Source organism: Haliaeetus albicilla, chromosome 11 (assembly GCF_947461875.1).
Source record: "Haliaeetus albicilla chromosome 11, bHalAlb1.1, whole genome shotgun sequence".
Taxonomy (NCBI): Eukaryota; Metazoa; Chordata; class Aves; order Accipitriformes; family Accipitridae; genus Haliaeetus; species Haliaeetus albicilla.
In genome coordinates this window covers 17,948,256-17,968,409 of record NC_091493.1, presented here as the reverse complement: position 1 = coordinate 17,968,409, position 20,154 = coordinate 17,948,256, and the positions used below count along the sequence as shown (strand labels likewise).

General features: G+C 42.0%; 2 protein-coding genes across 5 annotated transcripts in view; both read left to right on the top strand.

The window, feature by feature from the left end:
• The window catches only part of SEC24C (SEC24 homolog C, COPII coat complex component), a 39,016-nt gene extending 32,763 nt beyond the window's left edge, over positions 1-6,253 (top strand). For all 4 annotated transcript variants that reach the window (XM_069796347.1, XM_069796346.1, XM_069796344.1 and 1 more), the window contains 7 exons: positions 138-283; positions 766-904; positions 1,721-1,839; positions 2,160-2,339; positions 2,995-3,186; positions 3,613-3,702; positions 4,144-6,253. In XM_069796347.1, coding sequence (XP_069652448.1) covers positions 138-283; positions 766-904; positions 1,721-1,839; positions 2,160-2,339; positions 2,995-3,186; positions 3,613-3,702; positions 4,144-4,284 — 1,007 coding nt within the window. In that variant the 3' untranslated portion in view covers positions 4,285-6,253. The remainder of the gene's footprint in view (positions 1-137; positions 284-765; positions 905-1,720; positions 1,840-2,159; positions 2,340-2,994; positions 3,187-3,612; positions 3,703-4,143) is intronic.
• Positions 6,254-8,083: 1,830 nt separating this feature from the next.
• On the top strand, positions 8,084-19,143 carry FUT11 (fucosyltransferase 11). The gene is made up of 3 exons (XM_069796342.1): positions 8,084-8,860; positions 10,155-10,780; positions 17,161-19,143. Exons 1-3 carry the CDS (start codon positions 8,099-8,101, stop codon positions 17,306-17,308), a joined length of 1,536 nt encoding a protein of 511 aa, XP_069652443.1. The 5' UTR covers positions 8,084-8,098; the 3' UTR covers positions 17,309-19,143.
• The last annotated feature ends 1,011 nt before the right edge of the window (positions 19,144-20,154 follow it).

Below are 20,154 nucleotides of genomic sequence, written 5' to 3'. Positions count from 1 at the left end.
TGAAATCTATCAAGATAACTTAGTGTTGTCAAGATAACTTAGTGTCACCGATGACAGGATTTTCAGGGCTCCAAAGGCTGGCTGTCTTGTTATTCTGTTGAAAATTGTGGTTCACGTTGGGGTTTTTTCTTTTTTAGGTATTCGAGCAACTGACTTTTTTGGAGCTTTCTATATGAGCAACACAACTGATGTAGAGATGGCAGGTTTGGACTGTGATAAAACAATCACAGTGGAATTCAAGCACGATGACAAACTGAGTGAAGATAGTGGTGCACTCCTTCAGGTGAGGGGGGAGGCTTTCTAGGAGAAAGAACTGAGTTGACAATTTAGAATTGTCAACAAAACTGTGTCAAGGCAGAACCAAATCTCAACTGGGGGCAGTGCCAGTTGCAGGAGAGGATGAGGTTGCTCTGAACTGAAGTATTAGACACTCCTTCAAGGAACTGTTCATTCTTTTCTTCTGCCCCTTACTATACCCTTAACCTTTGAGCATCCTTGTTCTCAGGGTGAGCTAGATTGCTTCAAACTACAATCTATTTTCCAAGACCAGTTGCCTTAATATAAACTGCTAACATTGCTGCTTGTTCTTTCATTGACCCTGATTCTTAGCATATGCTTTTAGCTTATTGTGCAAGTCTTTTACATAATTATCTTATTTGTTTAGGTATCTGAGTCCTAGTTTTTATTGAATTATATTCAGGCCCTGCCTTTCTTGTTGTAGCTGGACCTAATTTTTCTGTATTCTGGCATTTTTGTCTTCTACAGTGTGCTCTGTTATACACAAGTTGCGCGGGACAGCGACGACTCCGCATTCACAACCTCTCCTTAAACTGTTGCATACAGCTTGCTGACCTCTACCGAAACTGTGAGACAGACACTCTCATCAATTACTTGGCTAAATATGGTAAGGGTAAATATGGTAACAAGAACTGCAACCTTTAACTGCTGTTAAAATGCCTGTTATTACCCAACACCACCTGTTAATTCTCTTTGCATCAAATATCAGGTGGCAATCCTGATACTTCAGTCATTTATGGAAAAGAGCATAAAGTTGTGATGATAGTATTGTTGCTTAGGATGAGAGGTATGGATAGAGGGTGTAGGCTTATCCTTTATACAAATTCTTGTCTAAATTTTATTAATAGAGGTTTGTGTTGACAGCTATCTGAATTCATCCTTGTATTTATTTTTGCACTGGTTTAGTTCGTTCTCTGACTGTTCCAGAATTTTGCTCTGGCAATAGGAAATGGTGGCCTTTGCTCATAGATCTGGGTTAAATGTCATACTTTTATGCGTTGTGCCCTATTTACCCTTCCTAGTTATCAGTAAAAGCCTACAAATCCAGCAGAGATTTAGAGTTGTGTATGTTTATTGCTATTAAAATGTAAGAAACAGTCCATTTTCAGTCCATTAAAGAAAGATGGCCAGGCTATAAAAGGAGTTTTTATAGTACCTCATGCTTTCATGTATGACTAAGTGTATTTTAAAGTACATGGGAGATAGAGAGTTGAAGAATATGTAATAAAACCAAGTAAATGAGCTTCTTCAGATCTTTAGCAGGAATTTGTCATCTCTTTCCCACAAGTTTGAAGGGGAGGGGAAAAAAGACTTTCATAAACAGTAGTTGTTTAAATTTACTTTGTGGAAGTAGCGTTGTTTTTTTTTACTTTTCATGAGTAATCACTTGATAGCTGTCCATCTCTTTCCTCTTTCTGTGCAGCATATCGTGGCGTTCTGAATAGTCCAGTAAAGACTGTACGAGATGCACTGATCAACCAGTGTGCCCAGATCCTAGCTTGCTATCGAAAGAACTGTGCTAGTCCCTCTTCTGCTGGCCAGGTAAACTCTGGATGCTTTCACTTGAATCATAGGCTTGTGTATTAAAAGGTGATGAGAGCTTTTTCCTACTTAACCTGCTGAATCAAAAAAAGTCAATTGCTTTGCTCAGCAGAAATTTGCAAAGAGAAGACTCAGGGAAGTAGAGAGACTGCAGTAAAACTATAGTTGAGAATGGCTTCTTGGACATCTGTCTGGAGCCCAGGATTAGACTATCAGCTTTCACTCCTCACACTTTGTTGGTTCATGCAAGCCTTGTTTTGTCAGGCATAAGCTTATTCAGCAAGACAGCTGACCAACTTCTGTCTGCTTGTGACTTGTAGCTGATCCTCCCTGAATGCATGAAGCTGCTTCCTGTGTACTTGAATTGTGTGTTGAAGAGTGATGTCCTTCAGCCTGGTCCAGAGGTCACAACAGATGACCGTGCCTACATTCGTCAGTTAGTCACATCCATGGATGTGGCAGAAACAAATGTTTTCTTTTATCCCAGGCTTTTGCCCCTGGTGAGTAATTCAGGATATTCTTGAGACTTGTTGTTGTCTTTACTCATTGTAAGGACTGGCATTTATATTTTAGCAAGGGAAAGCAATTTGAGAAGGATTTGGGATCTGCTATCTGTTGGGATACTTCAATTTATTCCACTCAGTGATAGATGCATTACTACATCTTGTGAATTTACTGGGGAATTTTTTTCCTGAGCTATGAGCATAGGACTAGTGGCAAAAACAACACTTTTGACCCTTTCATCGTCTTTTAAAAGTCATGAAGCTTCTTGTAATTTTTTGTAGTAATTTTCATCATTGCAGGGCAACTCCATGTACTATTCTGACTTTTCAGTACCATAGTTACTGGAATAACATTAACAACTAATTACATTCCTACTCCAGGAGGCAATATTGGAACTACAGAGTAATTTCACAGAAGCCTTACGTTCTCTTTTGCTGACAAAGAGTCTCTGATCTGCTTGTGTATCATGTTCAGTAAGAAAAATAAGCTAAGGAGATGATACTTCAGTCACAGCTATTGCAGTCTTATGAGTCCTAGAAATGAGAACACCTTTGGGGTCTTAGTAGCAGAAGTCTTCAGGATTTCATAAGATGTTCTTAGTTTATAACTTTTGTTTTGTTTTGTTTTGTTTTTTATTTCACTTTAAAACAGACCAAAGCAGATGTCAACAGTGACTCCTTGCCAGCAGCAATCCGGAACTCAGAGGAACGTCTCTCCAAGGGTGACATATACCTGCTGGAGAATGGGCTAAACATCTTTGTGTGGGTGGGAGTCAACGTGCAGCAAGGCCTGATCCAGAACCTCTTTGGAGTGTCATCCTTCAGTCAGATTAGCAGCGCCTTGGTGAGCTGGATGGCAGTGCAGGAGCTAGTGTCTGTGATAGTAGCCCAAAATTTAGAACAATGAGAAAGAAAGCTGAGAAAATAGTGTTAAATTTTTCATACTGGGAACAAGAGAAGCACAGATGTGAAACTAGTGGAAATGTCCCTAGTCTGGGCACGTCAGGCATGTTTTTATCTAGCTTTATTTGACATTCCACATCTCCACTGACAGTGAGGAAAACAGTCAATACATAAATGGAATGAATAATTGACCTTTAATTCTGATATCATGTTACATTCTCTTTTAACTAGTTGAGATCAAAGAGATTACATGTCAGTGGGGGTAGATGCATCTCTACCCTTACGTAAGATGACAAAACTGCTGAGTTTTGTTTAATCTTGCCTCTACTTCGTGTGACTAATGGGGATTGGATAACTTTCATTCCAGAGTACCCTGCCTGTCTTGGAAAACCCCTTTTCAAAGAAAGTACGATCTATTGTTGACATGCTTCAAGTGCAGAGATCCCGCTACATGAAGGTAAAAATGTTGTCCCCCATTCATAGCTTTAAATCCCCTTCCCTTTTAGTAGAGCAGGTGATGCCTGGTAATGCTGCAATGCTGAACTTATTCTTCCTGATTTCATAAATGTAATTCAAACAAAGTTTTCAAGGATCTGAAAGAAAATTTGTTACTAGTTTTGGAGTTCTGTGCTTACCATAGTTCTAAAACTAATTTTTTTCAGACCTATTATAATATACTACTGCACAAACCATGTACATGGTATTTTCCTTCTGTTTAGAAAGGATTGAGACTTAACCCAGCTTAGTTACAGAAGTCAAAGCACATAAGCCATATATGCTGTGATTCTGGTTATCTCTTTTTGGATTTTTGAGCTATTTACCTTTTTGCTCCTTTTTCCAAGAACATAATTCTGCTAACTACTCACTGTTGGTTTTGTTCTTGTTTTGGTTTTTGTAGTTAATAATTGTGAAGCAAGAAGATAAGCTGGAAATGCTGTTCAAACACTTTCTGGTGGAGGACAAGAGCCTAAGTGGGGGAGCTTCATATGTGGACTTCCTGTGTCACATGCACAAGGAGATTCGGCAGCTACTGAGCTAGAGGAGGGAGTGATGCTGGAACTCAGCAGTGACATTTCAGTCTCCACTAATGACCTGATCAGAAGGCCCAGCGCCCTCCAAAAGGACAACATAGAAATCTGTACAATTCCATAATTTTTAATACACATTGCATAAGCAGAAATCCTTTCAACTTCTCCCAGTCCCGTATGAGAGATGAAAAATTTTCCTGGTGAGGGCTAAAAAAAAAAAAAAAAAGGCCTTTGATACCAGGTCTTTTACTTGCATCTGAATTGTTTCCTGTGCTTGGCAGGAGTTCACACACCCACCCCACCCCACCCCCCCATGCTCGCTAATCCTGTCGTAATGAATGTAGTTTTTTTGGTTCACTGTACATGATTCAACATTGGGTGAAAACGCGATAACTCTTCAAAATTTCTGGTAGTTGCTGTGTGTTTGTATGGGCGCGTGTGCATGCTCCAAGTGTGAAGAGGATGTGCAGGTGGGGAGGACAAGAGGCAGGTCAGGTGATGGGAGCTGGAGCAGCCAAACATTTTCTGTCTCCTCTTCAGAAGGAATCATGACGTTGCAGAGCACAAATGTATCATGTGGCTGCCTGAACCAGAAATCCATGAAAAAGGAAAAGAGTGGTAAGCCAGGAGGTAACAGGGCAAACTTCTTTCCACAATCTTCCCTGTACTATAAGTTGCTGTGCAGATCTGTAATGGAGTAAGTAGTAGTTCAGTGAGCAACAATCAACAGCTTCTGAACAGCGTAGGGGTAGAGACAGTGCTTCCCATTGGCGTGTGTGGTGACTCCTTTCCTTCTCATTGCACAGCTCTAATGTCCTACTCAATCCATGTTCCATGGCCTCTCCTGCAGAGCTTACCTGTCTATCCAGATGGTGGTGGGAACAAAAGCCTCTTAACCTTAAGCAGAAAATACTTTTAACAAGGTGATGTGGGGCTGTCTAGGAACTGGATGATAAGGAAGTGGCCGTTTTCAACAATATTATTGTGAATCATAGCAAACAAGCAGGAATTTGATTTATACTGATGCAAATTTAAGACTGCTTTGTATCCTGGAATACAAGGAAGGGGATACAAATACTAAGATTTAGACTGTACTGTAGTAGGTATTGCAAGTACCTGATTTCACTTATTGAAAGCATCTGGGCCATAGTGAAGAGTCTCATTACTGGATGTTTATACCCTCCCCCATTCTACCTACTGATCAGCTTGCACAAAACCTTTTTATAAGCCTGTTTGTTAAACTAAAATACCTCAGACAGATTAATCCATCCACTTTGGCCACTCTGCTGCTCTATTCTGTAAGGGTGGATGAGAATACTCCTGTGAAGAGGGAGCGAGTGTAAATCAAATTCAGAATTCTAAGGGCTTCGTTTATTCACTTTTGAAAGGGGGCTTGTATATTTTAGCTTGAACACTTAACAAGTGTTCTTACAATACCCAGGAGTTTAAGCTACCAGTAGCACTAAAAGTGGAAGGAAGAATGTGGGTGGATTAGAGAACGTATTATCTGGGCTTGATATTTCAGAGGAAAGTCCTTGTTAAGATCAGAAAAATATCTGGCTGTGGTTTTAGTTCCATATCCTGTAGCATGTATATAAATTCATTTTTCGTCTAATGCTGCTAGTTTGTCTTCCCTCCCATCACTACACCGAAAGGGGAGTATGAAAATTATAATGGAGAAACTCTTTCAAGATGTAGCTGACAGAACCTTCAGCTTTTTTGTATGAATGTGGCCGAATTTTTACTCCACGAACTGCCTCCAACCAAAAAAATCTAGAGGATTTTTAACCAGAGGAGAAAAAGAACTTCCCAGGAATATAAGGCACAGCAACCACAGACTTCCACAAATACTAATTTCTAGTATTAATATTGGGGGGTGTGGGGGTGGAAATGAAATCATAAATGAACCTTTCATTTTCTTCACTTGTTTTTCCAATGCATCTTTTAATTTGTAAAGAAATAAAAATATATTAAGATGTATTTTATGTCATTGTTAGTAAATAAACACTGCTTATTTTTCCAAACCCTGTATTTTGCGGGAGGGAGGCAATGGGAAGGGCTGAAGTCTAGCTGACTGATCCTTTATAATCCAATCTTCTGCTGACCAAATTCAGGCTTTTTTTTTTTTTTCTTCACACTGAATGATGATAAGAAATTCAACAAGTCAACAGAAGAAGGTGCTGTTTAATCTCAGTGTTACTTTGATTAGATGATTGCTTTTTTAACTTTCTGCCCCTTCTGAACTTTCATTTTGCAAAGAGATTTCCCTTTAACGCAACTTGAGTCGGATTGATTGGGGGTTTTTTGTTCTACTTTGGAAAGTATTACACTTACCTTGTGACAATGTTAACTTAAAGACTTCTGCAGTCTTAAATTTTTCAGAGAAATAGAGCTCCTCTTTCAGAGTTAAGATAGCAGGGAAGCTGGGTGGGTTGGTTTTTTGTTTGGTTTTTTTTTGGGGGGGGGGGGTCCTAACTGCAACAATAAAGTTCAGAGTGAACTAGCAGTGTAACTTGACTGTAGCCTAGAACATCAATATTGTACAATTTGCTAGTAACATTACAACAATCTGTATGAAAGGACAAGACAATAATTGCTAAATATCCAATGCTACTTGGTTTGCTGTAGAATATTTTTGAGATTACTCTCCTACAGAATGTACATTATGTCCAGAATCTGCTACTGAACTGTTATATTGCAATAATGATGGGCCTCGTGGATCTTGTACATTAATCGTGTGGAGTAAATGTGCTTGTGGGCATTTTTGTGGCAGCACCCCTTCTGATGCATGTGGAAGTTGCCTTGCAGAGCCCATGTCTGTTAGCGTGCTGTGGCAATGTAAGTGGAGGAGCTGGTGGGGATGGCGTGGGGGTGGTAGTCTTTCTGCACTGGCTGTGGTGTTTCTGAATCCTGCCCGAGCAGTGTCAAGACCTAACTTTTCAAAGGAAAGCGAAACAATTCATGTGTCTTAACCTGTTCCTTATACAGACAGAGAATACTTATTTGCTGGTGTCCGTAGTAATTGAATTATCAGTGATGAGTATTGTGATTGGGATTAAGGTCTCTCTTCAGGAATGAGTTTGAAGCTTTTAGCGACTCTATAACCGAGTGGTAATTCTAGCATACTTCTGTTGGATTTTTATAATGTAGCCCAAGCTCAGTATCTGCAAAGCTAATCTACCCCTTACAGAGTATTTTAACACCAAAGAAGTTAGTTAAGGTTGGTACAGAAAAGCAGCTTCAAGGGAGCTTTAAACCAGCCTCTAGATGTGAAGAACCCCAACATTTCTGTTAGTAAAAGGCGTTTTCTGCTCCCTCCCTCTATGGTTTTCAGCAGGAGCTAATCGGGGTGTACTTTCTTGCACCACCTAACACCACCCCCCCACCCCCCCGCCCGGTACCGCCCCTCCGCAGGGGTGTTTGCTCTCGGTATGCTGTGCCTCAGAGAAATAGCTCGCGTTCTGCCCTGTCAGCTGGAGGGGCTGCGGGCGCAGGTGCGTTAGAGGCAGAGAGGATTTACACCCCCTTGAACTAAGGCTGCGCCGCTACGGAAGCGCTGCCGTTGTCGTGACAGAGCCGTGTCACGTTTCGCGGCCCCCGCTAGCCACTTGTAATTTACGTTGAGGATACGAAGTGACGGGAGAGGGAGAAAGGCGGTGCGGCGGCGGAGCCCGCCTCCGCCCGGCCCCGGCCCTCACCCTCCGCCCGCCGTTGCGGCCCTTGCGGCCTTTGGGCGCGCGAGCCCCGTGACGGAACACCGCCCCGGGGCGGGGCCCTTGCGGCCGCTTCCTGGGGCGGGGCTGGCCCGGGCCCGGGGCGGCGGGGATGGGGGGCGGCAGCAGGCCGGGTCGCGTGCCGCGATGGGCGCCCGCCTGCCTCTGGGTGGTGCTGGCGCTGGCCTGGGCGGCGGGGGCAGCGTTGGCCACAGAAGGCCTGGCGGAGGAGGAGGAGGAGGAGGCGGCGGCGGCCGGGCTGGCGGACGCCGAGGAGCTGTGCGGGGTGGAGCGGTGGGCGCAGGATGCCGTCCCGCCGGGCGCGGCCTTCGTCGCCTCCGCGTCGTACCGCGGCCCCGGCAACAACGACTCGCGGAGCAACAAGGCGCTGCCCATCCTGCTGTGGTGGAGCGGGAGCCTCTTCCCCCACTTCCCCGGCGAGACGGAGCGGATCGACTGCCCGCGCGGCTCCTGCCTCGTCACCCGGAGCCGGCGGGTGGCCCGGCACCGCCGCACCAAGGCCCTCATCTTTTACGGCACCGACTTCAGGGCGTACGAGGCGCCGCTGCCCCGCCTGTCCCACCAGACCTGGGCGCTCTTCCACGAGGAGTCCCCCATGAACAACTACTTCCTCTCGCACTCGCCCGGCATCCAGCTCTTCAACTACACGGCTACCTTCCGCCGGGAGTCTGACTACCCCCTCACGCTGCAGTGGCTGCCCGGCGTGAGCTACCTGCGGCGCCCGGCAGTGCCCCTGGCCGAGAAGGACGCGTGGCGGCGGAGGGGCTATGCCCCGGTGCTCTACATGCAGTCCCACTGCGATGTCCCTTCGGACAGGGACCGCTACGTGCGGGAGCTCATGAAGTACATCCAGGTGGGTGGGAAGCTGTGGCACGGTGTTGCTGTAGGAGCTGGGTCCGCCCGGCTGTCCCCGCCCCGTCCACCTCCTCTTGTTAACAGGGTTTGTTTGTCCTTGTTTTTAGCCGAGACACGAATCTTAACGGGATGCATGCCACCCACGAGCTGGACAGAAAAACTAGTTGTGTTCCTTCCCAAAGTGTGGTCTAGACTACACCACGTGCCAGTAGATAGGCCTGATGGTAGCTGTTGGCTGTGGAGTTGGCCAGACTGGGGGTCAGTCACAAGCTGGGCCAAGCCCTGAGCAAGCTTGCTCTCATGGACCAAGTGCTAGAACTTGCTGAAATCTCCGGACCTTTACGTTGGCGTACAGGAAGGCTGTTCGTTTACAGGCCTTGTTCCCGTTTGAAAGTATAGGCGTGCAATAAAAAGACAGGTTGCTGTGTTTTGAGAGCCTGCTCCTTCTCTGTGTTATGCTAGGACCGTGTTATTTCTGTGGTGGTTTGTGCTGCTGTGGCACAGCTGATAGAGAGTAGCTTCATAAACTGAAATACTGTAGTTTCTTTCAAGCAGAAAAAAAGTTCAGTGCTTTTTTTCTTAAAAATTCTGAAGGATAGTAGATTGGGGGAAAAAAGCATCTGTTTTTAGTCTTTGTCTGAAACATCTTTTTCCTTGTAATTTCTGCTGTTTCTGTTGGTTGCAGTTAATTTATTGTGCAAGTTTGTCATGTACTCAGTAGTGAAGCAAAGACAAAAGGATTTTTAAAATATGACTGTATATTGTCAAAGTATGAAGCAGATTCCAGATCAAGTGTATTGTCTTTCATTTTTAGACAGTATTCTTTTAGTTCCCTGCATCAATTTTTCTCAGTCTAACAAATGGCAAATTTTTGCCAGCCTGCTGAGACTGGTGGGGACTGTGTGTAATAACTGTTTGGAAAAGTATTGGGTTAAGTAGAAAGATGACTTTTAAATTAACATAGAGTTGAATGCTCTTCCTTGTCTGTCGGCTTCTGATTTACCTGGTAATAAATACATTTTTGAGTGATACCTTCTTTTCTGTGCCTTCCCCCACCCCTCAATCTGTAGCATAGTTTATGCTGCTTTTGAAACTGAACACTGTTTTCTCTAAAGCTGTTAGAACTGGGACTCTAGGAATAGTCACAAGGGAAAGAACTCAGGAGTGAAAGTGAAGCTAAACTAAAGTAGCTAGGAACTGATCAAAGTTAGGAATTTTACAAGAAGTGTAAGCTCTGAAAACAAGCTTCAGGCAAACAAATCACTTTGTAAAGATGCTGGTTGTTGTTTTAGGTTGACTCCTATGGGAAATGCCTGCATAACCGTGAGTTTCCCAGTGAGCGACTGAGACACACGTCTACAGCCACTACAGAAGATGCTGAATTTATGACTTTTATTGCCAGGTACAAGTTTCATCTGGCCTTGGAGAATGCCATATGTGATGACTACATGACAGAGAAGCTGTGGCGTCCAATGCACTTGGGTGCTGTCCCAGTATACCGAGGCTCCCCAGCTGTGCGGGACTGGATGCCAAACAACCTCTCCATCATTCTTATAGATGACTTTGACAGCCCCCAAGAGCTGGCAAAGTATCTTGATTTCCTGGACAAGAATGGAGAGGAGTATATGAAGTATCTAGAGTATAAAAACCTTGGTGGAATCAAAAACCAGTTCTTGCTAGAGAGCTTGGAGAGACGGGAGTGGGGTGTGAATGACATGACTCTGCCTAATTACCTGAATGGCTTCGAGTGTTTCGTCTGTGACAGGGAGAACACCCGGGTCAAAGAGGAGCAGGAACACAAAAAGTCTCGTGGGAAAATTCCAGCTCCCAGACCTCGCATAGCTCAGTACAAGCACATGGGATGTCCTGTGCCAACCCCTGGGTTTGGAAGTGTTGAAGACCTCTCTGGAGGAGACAGGTAATGTACCAATACTATGCTTTTTGAAGGAAAAAAAGCTTCAAATAATAGTAGCTGTAACTTTTAGTAATGCTTTGTACTTAAAGGATCTCTTAATACATCTCCAGTTACACTTTATATTATGTCTCGTCGGTGGTATGGTAGTTCTGTTAATATTATGTGACATTGAGGCCGAAAAAGAGGCTTGGATGGTGGTATCTGTTGGTGGTTGAATGAGGAGCATGAGACACCCATAATATTCTGTTAAAATGCTCTGTGACATTGGGCGATGTAGTTATCCTTTGTCTATCTTAGCCTCTTTGTTTGGAGGACGGGTGTTTTTCGGTACAGTAATGGTAAAGCACTTGGTAGCCCTCGGGTGAAAGAAGCTCTATACCTCATTACAAAGTACTGTGTTAAGAATGGGGCTGCCACTGTTCAGTGCAGGCCTAGTTAACTCCTGTTGACTTCAGAGCAGAAGTTAGGCTCACCCAGAATACTTTAAAAGACTTTTTGTTGGTTTTTGTGACAAAATTCTGGCTTGTTGTAAGAGTTGGTCAGAAAATCAGCATTGTCTCAACATTGTCATCAGGAACATGAACAGTACATTACCTGACAATGGCCTGTTTGGAGCGCAGCGGCCGGTCCCAAGGACAGAATGTGCGGTACAAGGTTCCTGGAAGGTACCTGGCTGGAACCATTAGAGATAACCACATAGCTACTGTCAAAAAGGATGAATTGCCAATGTTGGCATAACACTGACGAAGAAATCATGAACGTTAGACGAACTTTGCTTCATTATAATACCAAAACACACCTCCTGGTCGAAGGCTGCCCGCCTCCAAGACTAACCACGCCTCGGACACTGACCCCGCGCCTGCGTGATAGCCTCGCTTGAGAAGGGTGGGGATATGATAATTGTATTCTGAGAAGGATGGAGACTCCTGAGGCAGAGGTGGAGCAAGGTGTGTTACTAAGCATAAAAGATGACTTCTGAACAACAGAAGTTGGAAGCTTCCCCACCAAGGACCACGACGATCGACGACGCAGCATCAGCTGGACCCGGGACCGTTAGGACGTCCTGAGATCAGCGGTGGTAGCTATAACCCCTCTTTCTCCTCTCTCTAAACTTTACTTTACTTTTCTCCTTTCTTTCACCCATCTCTAACTATCGCGTGTCTCCTCACAGGCAATACAATAAAGTTTTACTGTGTGATTACTGCTATCCCCTTTGGTGTTGGTCACCTTAATTTTGCACTTTCGAGATCGTAGCAAACGAACCATCACGAGTCCACCAAGTGGACCGTGACACTTGTGTTGAAGGATGCCATCCCATTTATTTCCTCCTAGAGGGACCATGCAGGACAGAGAATAGGTTGAGTAGCTTCTTGTCCCCTTTGTGCACAGGGATTGGTAGTGTCGCTGGAATCTCCCAGGCCTATAGCCCAGTGTTAGCCATCTCCAGTGCAAGCTGCGCTGAAGTCTGTCAGCAGGGAACTAACCATGCTAACCCTCAGGCAGCTACTTTTGACAGGCAGAATAGAGTTTTGTTTGCATGGCCTACTTAGTATTTATACATGTGTTGGTACACAACAAGTCAGTGCTTGGGTTCCCAAACCTTGAGTTGTTCCATTGACAGTATTTGAAGTTGCAGTTGCTAGAAGGAAAGGTTCTTGCAGTTCATAAACCACGTGTGCACTTTTTGTAGTGTGTATTACTAGTGTAACATGTTTGGATCCCCCAGCTTTGTCACTGTGGTGGGTTGACCCTGGCTGGATGCCAGGTGCCCACCAAAGCTGTTCTATTGCTTCCCCCCACACAGCTGGAGAGGGGAGAGAAAATATAATAAAGGGCTTGTGAGTCGAGATAAGGACAGGGAGAGATCACTCACCAATTACCATCATGGGCAAAACAGACTCAACTTGGGGAGAATTAACTTAATTTATTACCAATCAACCAGAGTATGGTAAGGAGAAATAAAACCAAATCTCAAAACATCTTCCCTCCACCCCTCCCTTCTTCCTGGGCACAGCTTCACTCCCAGATTCTCTACCTACTCCCCCCCCCCCCCCCCCCCCCCCCCCAGCGGGGCAGGGGGACAGGAAATGGGAGTTACGGTCAGTTCATCACACGTTGTCTCTGCTGCTTCATCCTCTTAAGGGGCAGGATTCCTCACACTCTTCCCCTGCTCCAACATGGGGTCCCTCCCATGGGAGACAGTCCTCCAGAAACTTCTCCAGTGTGGGTCCTTCCCACGGGCTGCAGTTCTTCACAAACTGCTCCAGCATGGGTCCCTTCCACGGGGTGCAGTCCTTCAGGAGCACACTGCTCCAGCGTGGGTCCCCTGCGGGGTCACGAGTCCTGCCAGAACACCTGCTCCAGCATGGGCTCCTCTCTCCACAGATCCACAGGTCCTGCCAGGAGCCTGCTCCAGTCACTTTTCTTTGTGTTACATGCAACAATTTCTGCCTTTTTAGGCAATTACTCAAGTGCATGCAAGTCACTTTCTATAAGCCATCAGACAGCCATCATAAAGATGAACCCTCAGCTGTAGCAGATCTTGCCTATGCTCATAGATATCACCAAAGATTTCAATGTTCTGATGTCAGTCCTGCTGTAGTATTAAATTAATGACCTTTTGAAAATATTGGGAAGATCTCATGCACTGTCCAGAAGGAAGTTGTCAATATATTCTATCCCAGTTTATATCAGTTTACAGCTTTGTTAATAATTGAATTGAATGCTTAGGAGTGTTAAAGTTTAGAAGAAATAGTGTGTTGAAAATGTAGAATCCATCATTTCAAGTACGCTAACCCAGAACGAAGTTCTATGTGGATATGAAGCTCTCAAAGTTTTTATTACGTTATCATCCACAAAAAAATATGAAGAATTTTAAGTGTGGGGAACTATTTCAATGTTTGAATGCTTTGAAAAATGGCCAACTGAAATTAAAAAAGGGAAATAAGCCTGAGGTCATTCAGGTTGTTTAGGAAATGCCTATTTCACAAAACTTGTGATGTTCGTCATTAGAAAGCATTTTTCACAGTACAATTAAATCTCATATTGACTAATTGAAAAGTTATGCTTGTAAGTAAAAGGGGTCCATAATCCTTTGTTTTCTGTTGGTTGATTGATTTGTTGGAGGTTTTTTATAGTAATACCTTTTCTCAGTCTCGGTAGCAAAGTGTGTTTTTTTTCCTTGTAGCACGCTCTGCAGCATGCTCCTCGAGTATTCTTTACTTTTTTGTAGATCTTCTTTTGCTTGAGCAGCAGATGGCAGTAGAGAAATACATTTGAAGGCCCAGCCTGGGTGCCTATGCCATTTACTTGCAAGCTCAGGTACTCCTGTCATTCTGTGCAGTGGTCATCAGTAAGGAGTTTTGAACAGTTGGTCCATAATCCAAGCTGCAGTTGCATCCCATGGAAGTTTCCATGTCTCATTGAACCGGAGTATGTATTCTTCTCCTGTTTGTAGATATGAGATGTGTCTGGAAAAATTGTACCAGGGAAGCTTCTACATTGTCTGCTATCTACTTTAGAAAGAGATGTATCTATACCTTCTGAGGCATTATCAGGGGGATCTCCAGTGAAATACAGTGGTTTCTATCTTGTAAGCATCTGAGTTTTCACTGTTTTTATCTCCAAAACGGAGCGTGATTACTTAGAATTGTAAATGATGTGACAGTAACATAAAATTACTGCCAAAGCATTAACTAAACATGATCATATTTTGTCAGAGTTTGACAGTAATATTATGTCAACAGTATGACCAATTTAGATGATTGTCTACTGAGCCAGTCAATTGTATATTTTGATACTTAAAAAGCATTATTGTGGAAAAAGGATGCAGGCCTAGTGGGATTACAAATGATAGACTATATGCAACATACAAGGTCTGATTATAAACATACACTGTGACTTTTGAGTTCTGGAGGCTTCTGGAACTAAGAGAACAGCAAAGGCAATTGGAGTTTAGATATTTTTAGAGCAAGTACCCAATTACAATAAGGTTACCCTGCGCATTTGCATGCTCTGTAATCCTTATTCCCAGATGTAATTTGTTTTTAGGGTTGACAAATGTGCTGAATTGACAGAACTGCAGCATCAGAATCTCTCTCTATGTAGGTATGTGTAGCCGGAGCACGTTATTGTACCTTCACCTTGCTGTCCTTTAGCTCTAAGCATGGAGACATGGTTCCTAAATCCTTATGCTTGCAGCCTCACTTGTATTTGGACTTCTGGGCTTCACAGTCAAGTGAGCTTAAGAAGAAAAGCTGTAGAACAACTCTTTGTATATGTTAGGTTATGGGTCAGTCACTATAGTCTATTGAATTCTTGGCTGCTTTGTACAGAAAATAGTGAGTTACAGTGCTACTGATGAGTAGAATACCTGTTTAGTAGGAACTGGAATCTCTAATTATTCTTGGACTCCCAGCTTTGTGAAGAGAAACGTTTGGTTTGTTTCATTGATAATGATTCATTTTCCAAAAGTGGGGCGTTTGAGAGGATAACTATAAGAACACTAAGTGACAATACTTTTTCAGTTACCTAAAGTTTTCATCTGTGGTAGCATGAGAAAAGAGAAGCCAGTGTACCTTTAATACAGGAATATTTTGAAACCATCATGGTTTTCCTAGTTCCATTTTATGTCGATGTCACAGTTTATTTATGATGAGAATAAACAGCTTGAAAGTGTATCAGATTTGCCACGTGTACAGTGTAAGGTGTCTCTTGCAATGAATCCAATAATCAGCCAGGATTAAAGATAGATCTGTATCTCATGGTAATAATGATTCAGGTGTACGTAGTTGGTAGTTTCAGGGTATTTGTACAGTCCTGTTTGTGCTGGGGTACCAATTTTTTCCAAGTTACATAATCAGAATGAAATTATTTTCTTAAAAACCAATAACAGCAATGTAAAAAGAAAAATACCAAAGGGTTCTTATTTAATGTTTTTGACAAAAGTTTTCACTTGGATACTGGAATTCCTTTCAGTGTTGGTTCCATAGAGTTCAGCTGGAAAACATTTTCTGTTACCTAGTGCCACTTAGTCTTGTGTCTAGTACTTAATGCAAGTATACCCATTTTCCTAACATGTGCCCTTATGCAGTGCTGTAAAAAACCAAGTAACTCATGTTGGCAGTCCTTGAACAAAGGTTAATGAATTTAGCTAGTAAACAATGTGATCTCACAATAAGTCGAAGTGCTGCATTTTACAAGGGAACCTTCTGGCAGATTTTTTTTTTTTTAAGGTGGAAGTAAGCCTCTGTCCATGATCCTTCACATTGTAATCTATGTTAAAAGCTTTATTTTGAGGCCTCTGTTGGTGTACACTGCAGAAATGTCCCACCATAGATGATGCTGTTGACCACAGAAAACTAATTTCCATGGCATAAAAGTTGTATGCTGCTCCACAAAGAAAGTGACTATGACATGTGTGTTTCTTTTTGGTCTTCCTGGAGTAGTGGTGAGATCTGCTTCTGGGCAGTGCAGCCATGCTTGATTTAATATATGGTGTATAGAGTGAATGCAAATGGCACTGTACTTATTTCTGTGATTGGGAGGGAGAAGAATCAAAAAGCTTTGTATATGTTAACAAGTGTTGGGTAACTCATATGGACAGATTAAAAAGAGCATCATGTTTGGTCCTTATTCCCAAAATTTGTGATGGGCTTATGTGGCTAGGTAGCAGATACAATGGAGGAGAAATAAATAAATTATTACCATACCTTGATATAACACAGATGAGAGAAGTAGTCCACATGATCATGAATGGGAAGGGAATTGCTGAAAGTTGCAGTGATGTAGTCTGTGCTATGAAAACTTGGAGGTGGGCATTGAAAAAGAGAAAGCCTATACTTGACCATCTAGTCTGGAAATAAAGAATAGAGTCAGGGCTGAGGGATATAATGATTTTTTTGTCTCTGCCATGTATAACCTGAGTTGGTAATGAGTAGCCGTCATTCTCTAATTGTTAAATGGTTTATATGGAAAAAAAAAAAAATTGATTCCTAGGCTAACTGTTACACACATACTGGCCATAGAAGGCTACTCTCAAAATTGTGTAAGGACTCTGTGCTAGATTTTATTTCAGTAGAAGTTTTTATTCTCTCCAATTAATAATTTAGTCTCTTTGGTTAATACTATAGTCGCATGCTGATATTTCTAGAATGTTGTAAAGCTAATAGTTAACCTACATTTTCTGTAGAGAATTTTCAAAGCAAGTTTCTTTAAATGACTTGGAATGCAGTGGCACAGTAACAACATACTTTTTTATGACCATCTCTGGGCCTGTTTTCCTCTCAGGTGAAAGAAGAAAAATTGGTTTCAGTGCTATTACAGCTGCAGACTCATTTGGTTTTTTTTTAATAATTTATGGTGATGTTTCTTTTTTGTTTCAGTTGGAAAGAGATGTGGCTGCAGGATTATTGGCAAAGCCTTGATCAGGGTGAGGCCCTCACTGCTATGATTCATCGCAATGAGTCGCATCAGGGAAGATTTTGGGACTATATGCATGAGATTTTTCTCAAGAGGACAAAGCAACACTGACCCATCTTTGTAAGAGCTTAATCTGAAAATTGCATTGAAAGTTGAGACTGCAAATTCTTACCTCTCTCCAAATGTTTGCCTTGAAATAGAAGAAAAACTCTCACAGAGACTATTTTTTCTGGTGCATGAAGTGGGTAAGTCTCTGTTATGATTGGATTCCAGCAGTGGAGATCTTAGCAACTGCTTTGATCTGAATTTCAGCTCTGTGGCGTGAAGCCACTGCTAACTTGCAGGTGTCAACATGTGGGGCAAAAGAGGAATTTACTCTCCTTTTGCATTTGGTATAGTTTCCTTGTGGCTTACATGACTTCAGAGGAACACCTCTTCAGACTCTTGCTCAAATGCCCGAAGTTATTTCAGGGATTTTTTTAATCTCCAAAATATTAATCATTTTTTATAAGTATTTTATCAGTCACGTATTCTCCTCATTAAGGTGTACTTTTAGCTGCTATTAACAAATAGCTTTTCCAGTGAAGGAATAACAAAAGACAAATGTCTGTGGAGAGCAATTGTGCCTTATGAAATTGCAGCAATAAAGTCTCTTCTCCCCAAGTAAGCATGCCTCAAATACTCCTACTTTACAGGATAACTGAATAGCTATGGGCAGGTCACTTACTCTCTGCCTAGTTTCTCTTTTACTAATTTACCAGGTGATACGTACAATGGGATGAGAGACTAAATTATTTAATTCACAACTTCTAACAAAGTATTTCACACCAGAAAATGTATTACCTGGTATTGTGCAGAACTAGAGTAAAATTAGTATGCTTTGGTTCTTTTAAGTTTCCATCAGATCTGAAATCCCAGCTATAGTCTTGACTTCTTGTTATCTCCTTAATGCTAGCAATTCAGAGGCCTTTGATTTGTTCTTTTTGAGTATCTGCAGCTTTCTGCAAAGACAAATACATTTTAATGATGGTGCCTTTCCAGTGGTCTCTGCAGTTTGGATACAAACCTTGCAGCCTTTCTATGCTGAAGTGGGTGATCAGAATCAGGTGCACTGAAACAGTTTTGTATCTTTACCCAATCTTAACACTATATGATCCTGGTCTGTGACCAGAGTTCCTAAAAGTAAGTGATCACATGTGGATAGATCTTCCTTGTTGTGTAGCCTGTATCTCTTACAGATATAAATAAAGTCCTCTGTTCCCTGCCATGTTGGGTACCTTTCTGAAATAATTGATCTTGCATTGGAGGGAGACTAATTCACCTAGTGTCACTGGTTTAAAAGCACAGGCAAATACAGCCACACTGCTGTGATGTCTCTAATGGTATAATGGCATCTTATTTCTCCATTTCTCCTCCCTCTTCAGAAGTAAATACTGACTAAATAGCCAGAGTTTATCTATGCCTAAGATAGGATGTTGGTAATGAAAGTCTAGAGTCTGTGGGGTAATTTCATTTTGTAAGGCAGTTCATGCATTGCTATGGGAAGCCTGAACGCTGTTAGTAAAAGTTAGGAACGGGAGTGAATCTACATTCTGTCCCTAATTAAGTCACTATCTATTGCTTAGCTGTGGATGGATCACTTAATCTCTTTTTTTTTTTCCCCTCAAATTCCCATTCATTATGTTATAGATATGATATTATAGGTATAATATCAGTATAGGCAATGATATGCATCTCAATGTTTGCCTCTCAGGTGGTACAACAATATTGCAGTGTTAAAATCAGGGCACCTTGACAGAGGAGACTTCAGACCCATAACTGTCACTGGATTCTTGTAAATGTAGAAAATGCATACACTATACACTGATCTTTTTTTTTGGAGAAAACTGCTTTTTTTATATCTCTTCTGTAATAATAGTAACAAATGGTTCTTCAGCTAAAATGCATTCATCAGTTTACATTCTTTTTTTCACTTACTCAGGAGACATGAATATATCTGAATTAATTGTTATAAGTGGATTACTCAAATCAGATTAAGATTACACATATGTGTATTCAGAATTGAAGGGCCACAATGTTCTTGAGAAGTAAATTAAGATAAAACAAATTAAGGCTGCTTTAGTTCTATCAACTTCTACTGAACAGTTTAATGATAATTAAATAAGTTGTTTGCATTAATGCCTTCAGTTTCTCTTAATTTCATGTTTCTGTATAGAAAATCATTCAGTCTTCTTTGCATGGTTCTCTTAATTAGCTGTATCTCAAAACCCTTTCTTATTCAAGTGTTTGGTGGCATAGTCAGGAGGAGAAATTCTGATCCTGCTTTTTGTCCTAAACAAAAAATAAGAACCAGGTACTAGCACACTCTGCTTTTTCTATTTTGTCGTGTAATTTAAGTAGATTTTTCTAGAAGTGAAGTATTTATAACCAAGTCCAGGTATTTGTTATATTTTATCTGCTGTTGCCAAAATTAGACATGCTACATTTAATATATTGTCCTTGTAGGAATAACAGGACGAAGTACCAATATAAGCATGTGTATCATAGCACCTGCTTAGTTCTTGATTAGTGATGTCCTAAAGACTCACTTCGTCTTCCCACTCAGCAAAATGAGCATGTTTGTCAACTAACAATCGAATTGAAGATATGGTGGTACAAACTTAAGAGTAGCTAGCAAACCAGATAAAAACTTAGTGCTTTGGACCCTGATTCATTAATTTGCTAGTTCACAACCAAGTATTCCTTCACCCCTATTTATTATCTGTACTCGGTATATTACAGTCACCAGTCAGCACGTTTTTTTATTACCCCTACAGGGGGTGTTTTTGTTGGTCTTTTTGCTGTATGTATGTACTACAGGAGGCTGTTGCTTTGAGCTTTGTGACTGTTGCCAAGCGTAAGTATTTCTTATTGCCACATCCCTTCCTAACATGGGTATGAAGGTAGCACAGATATGA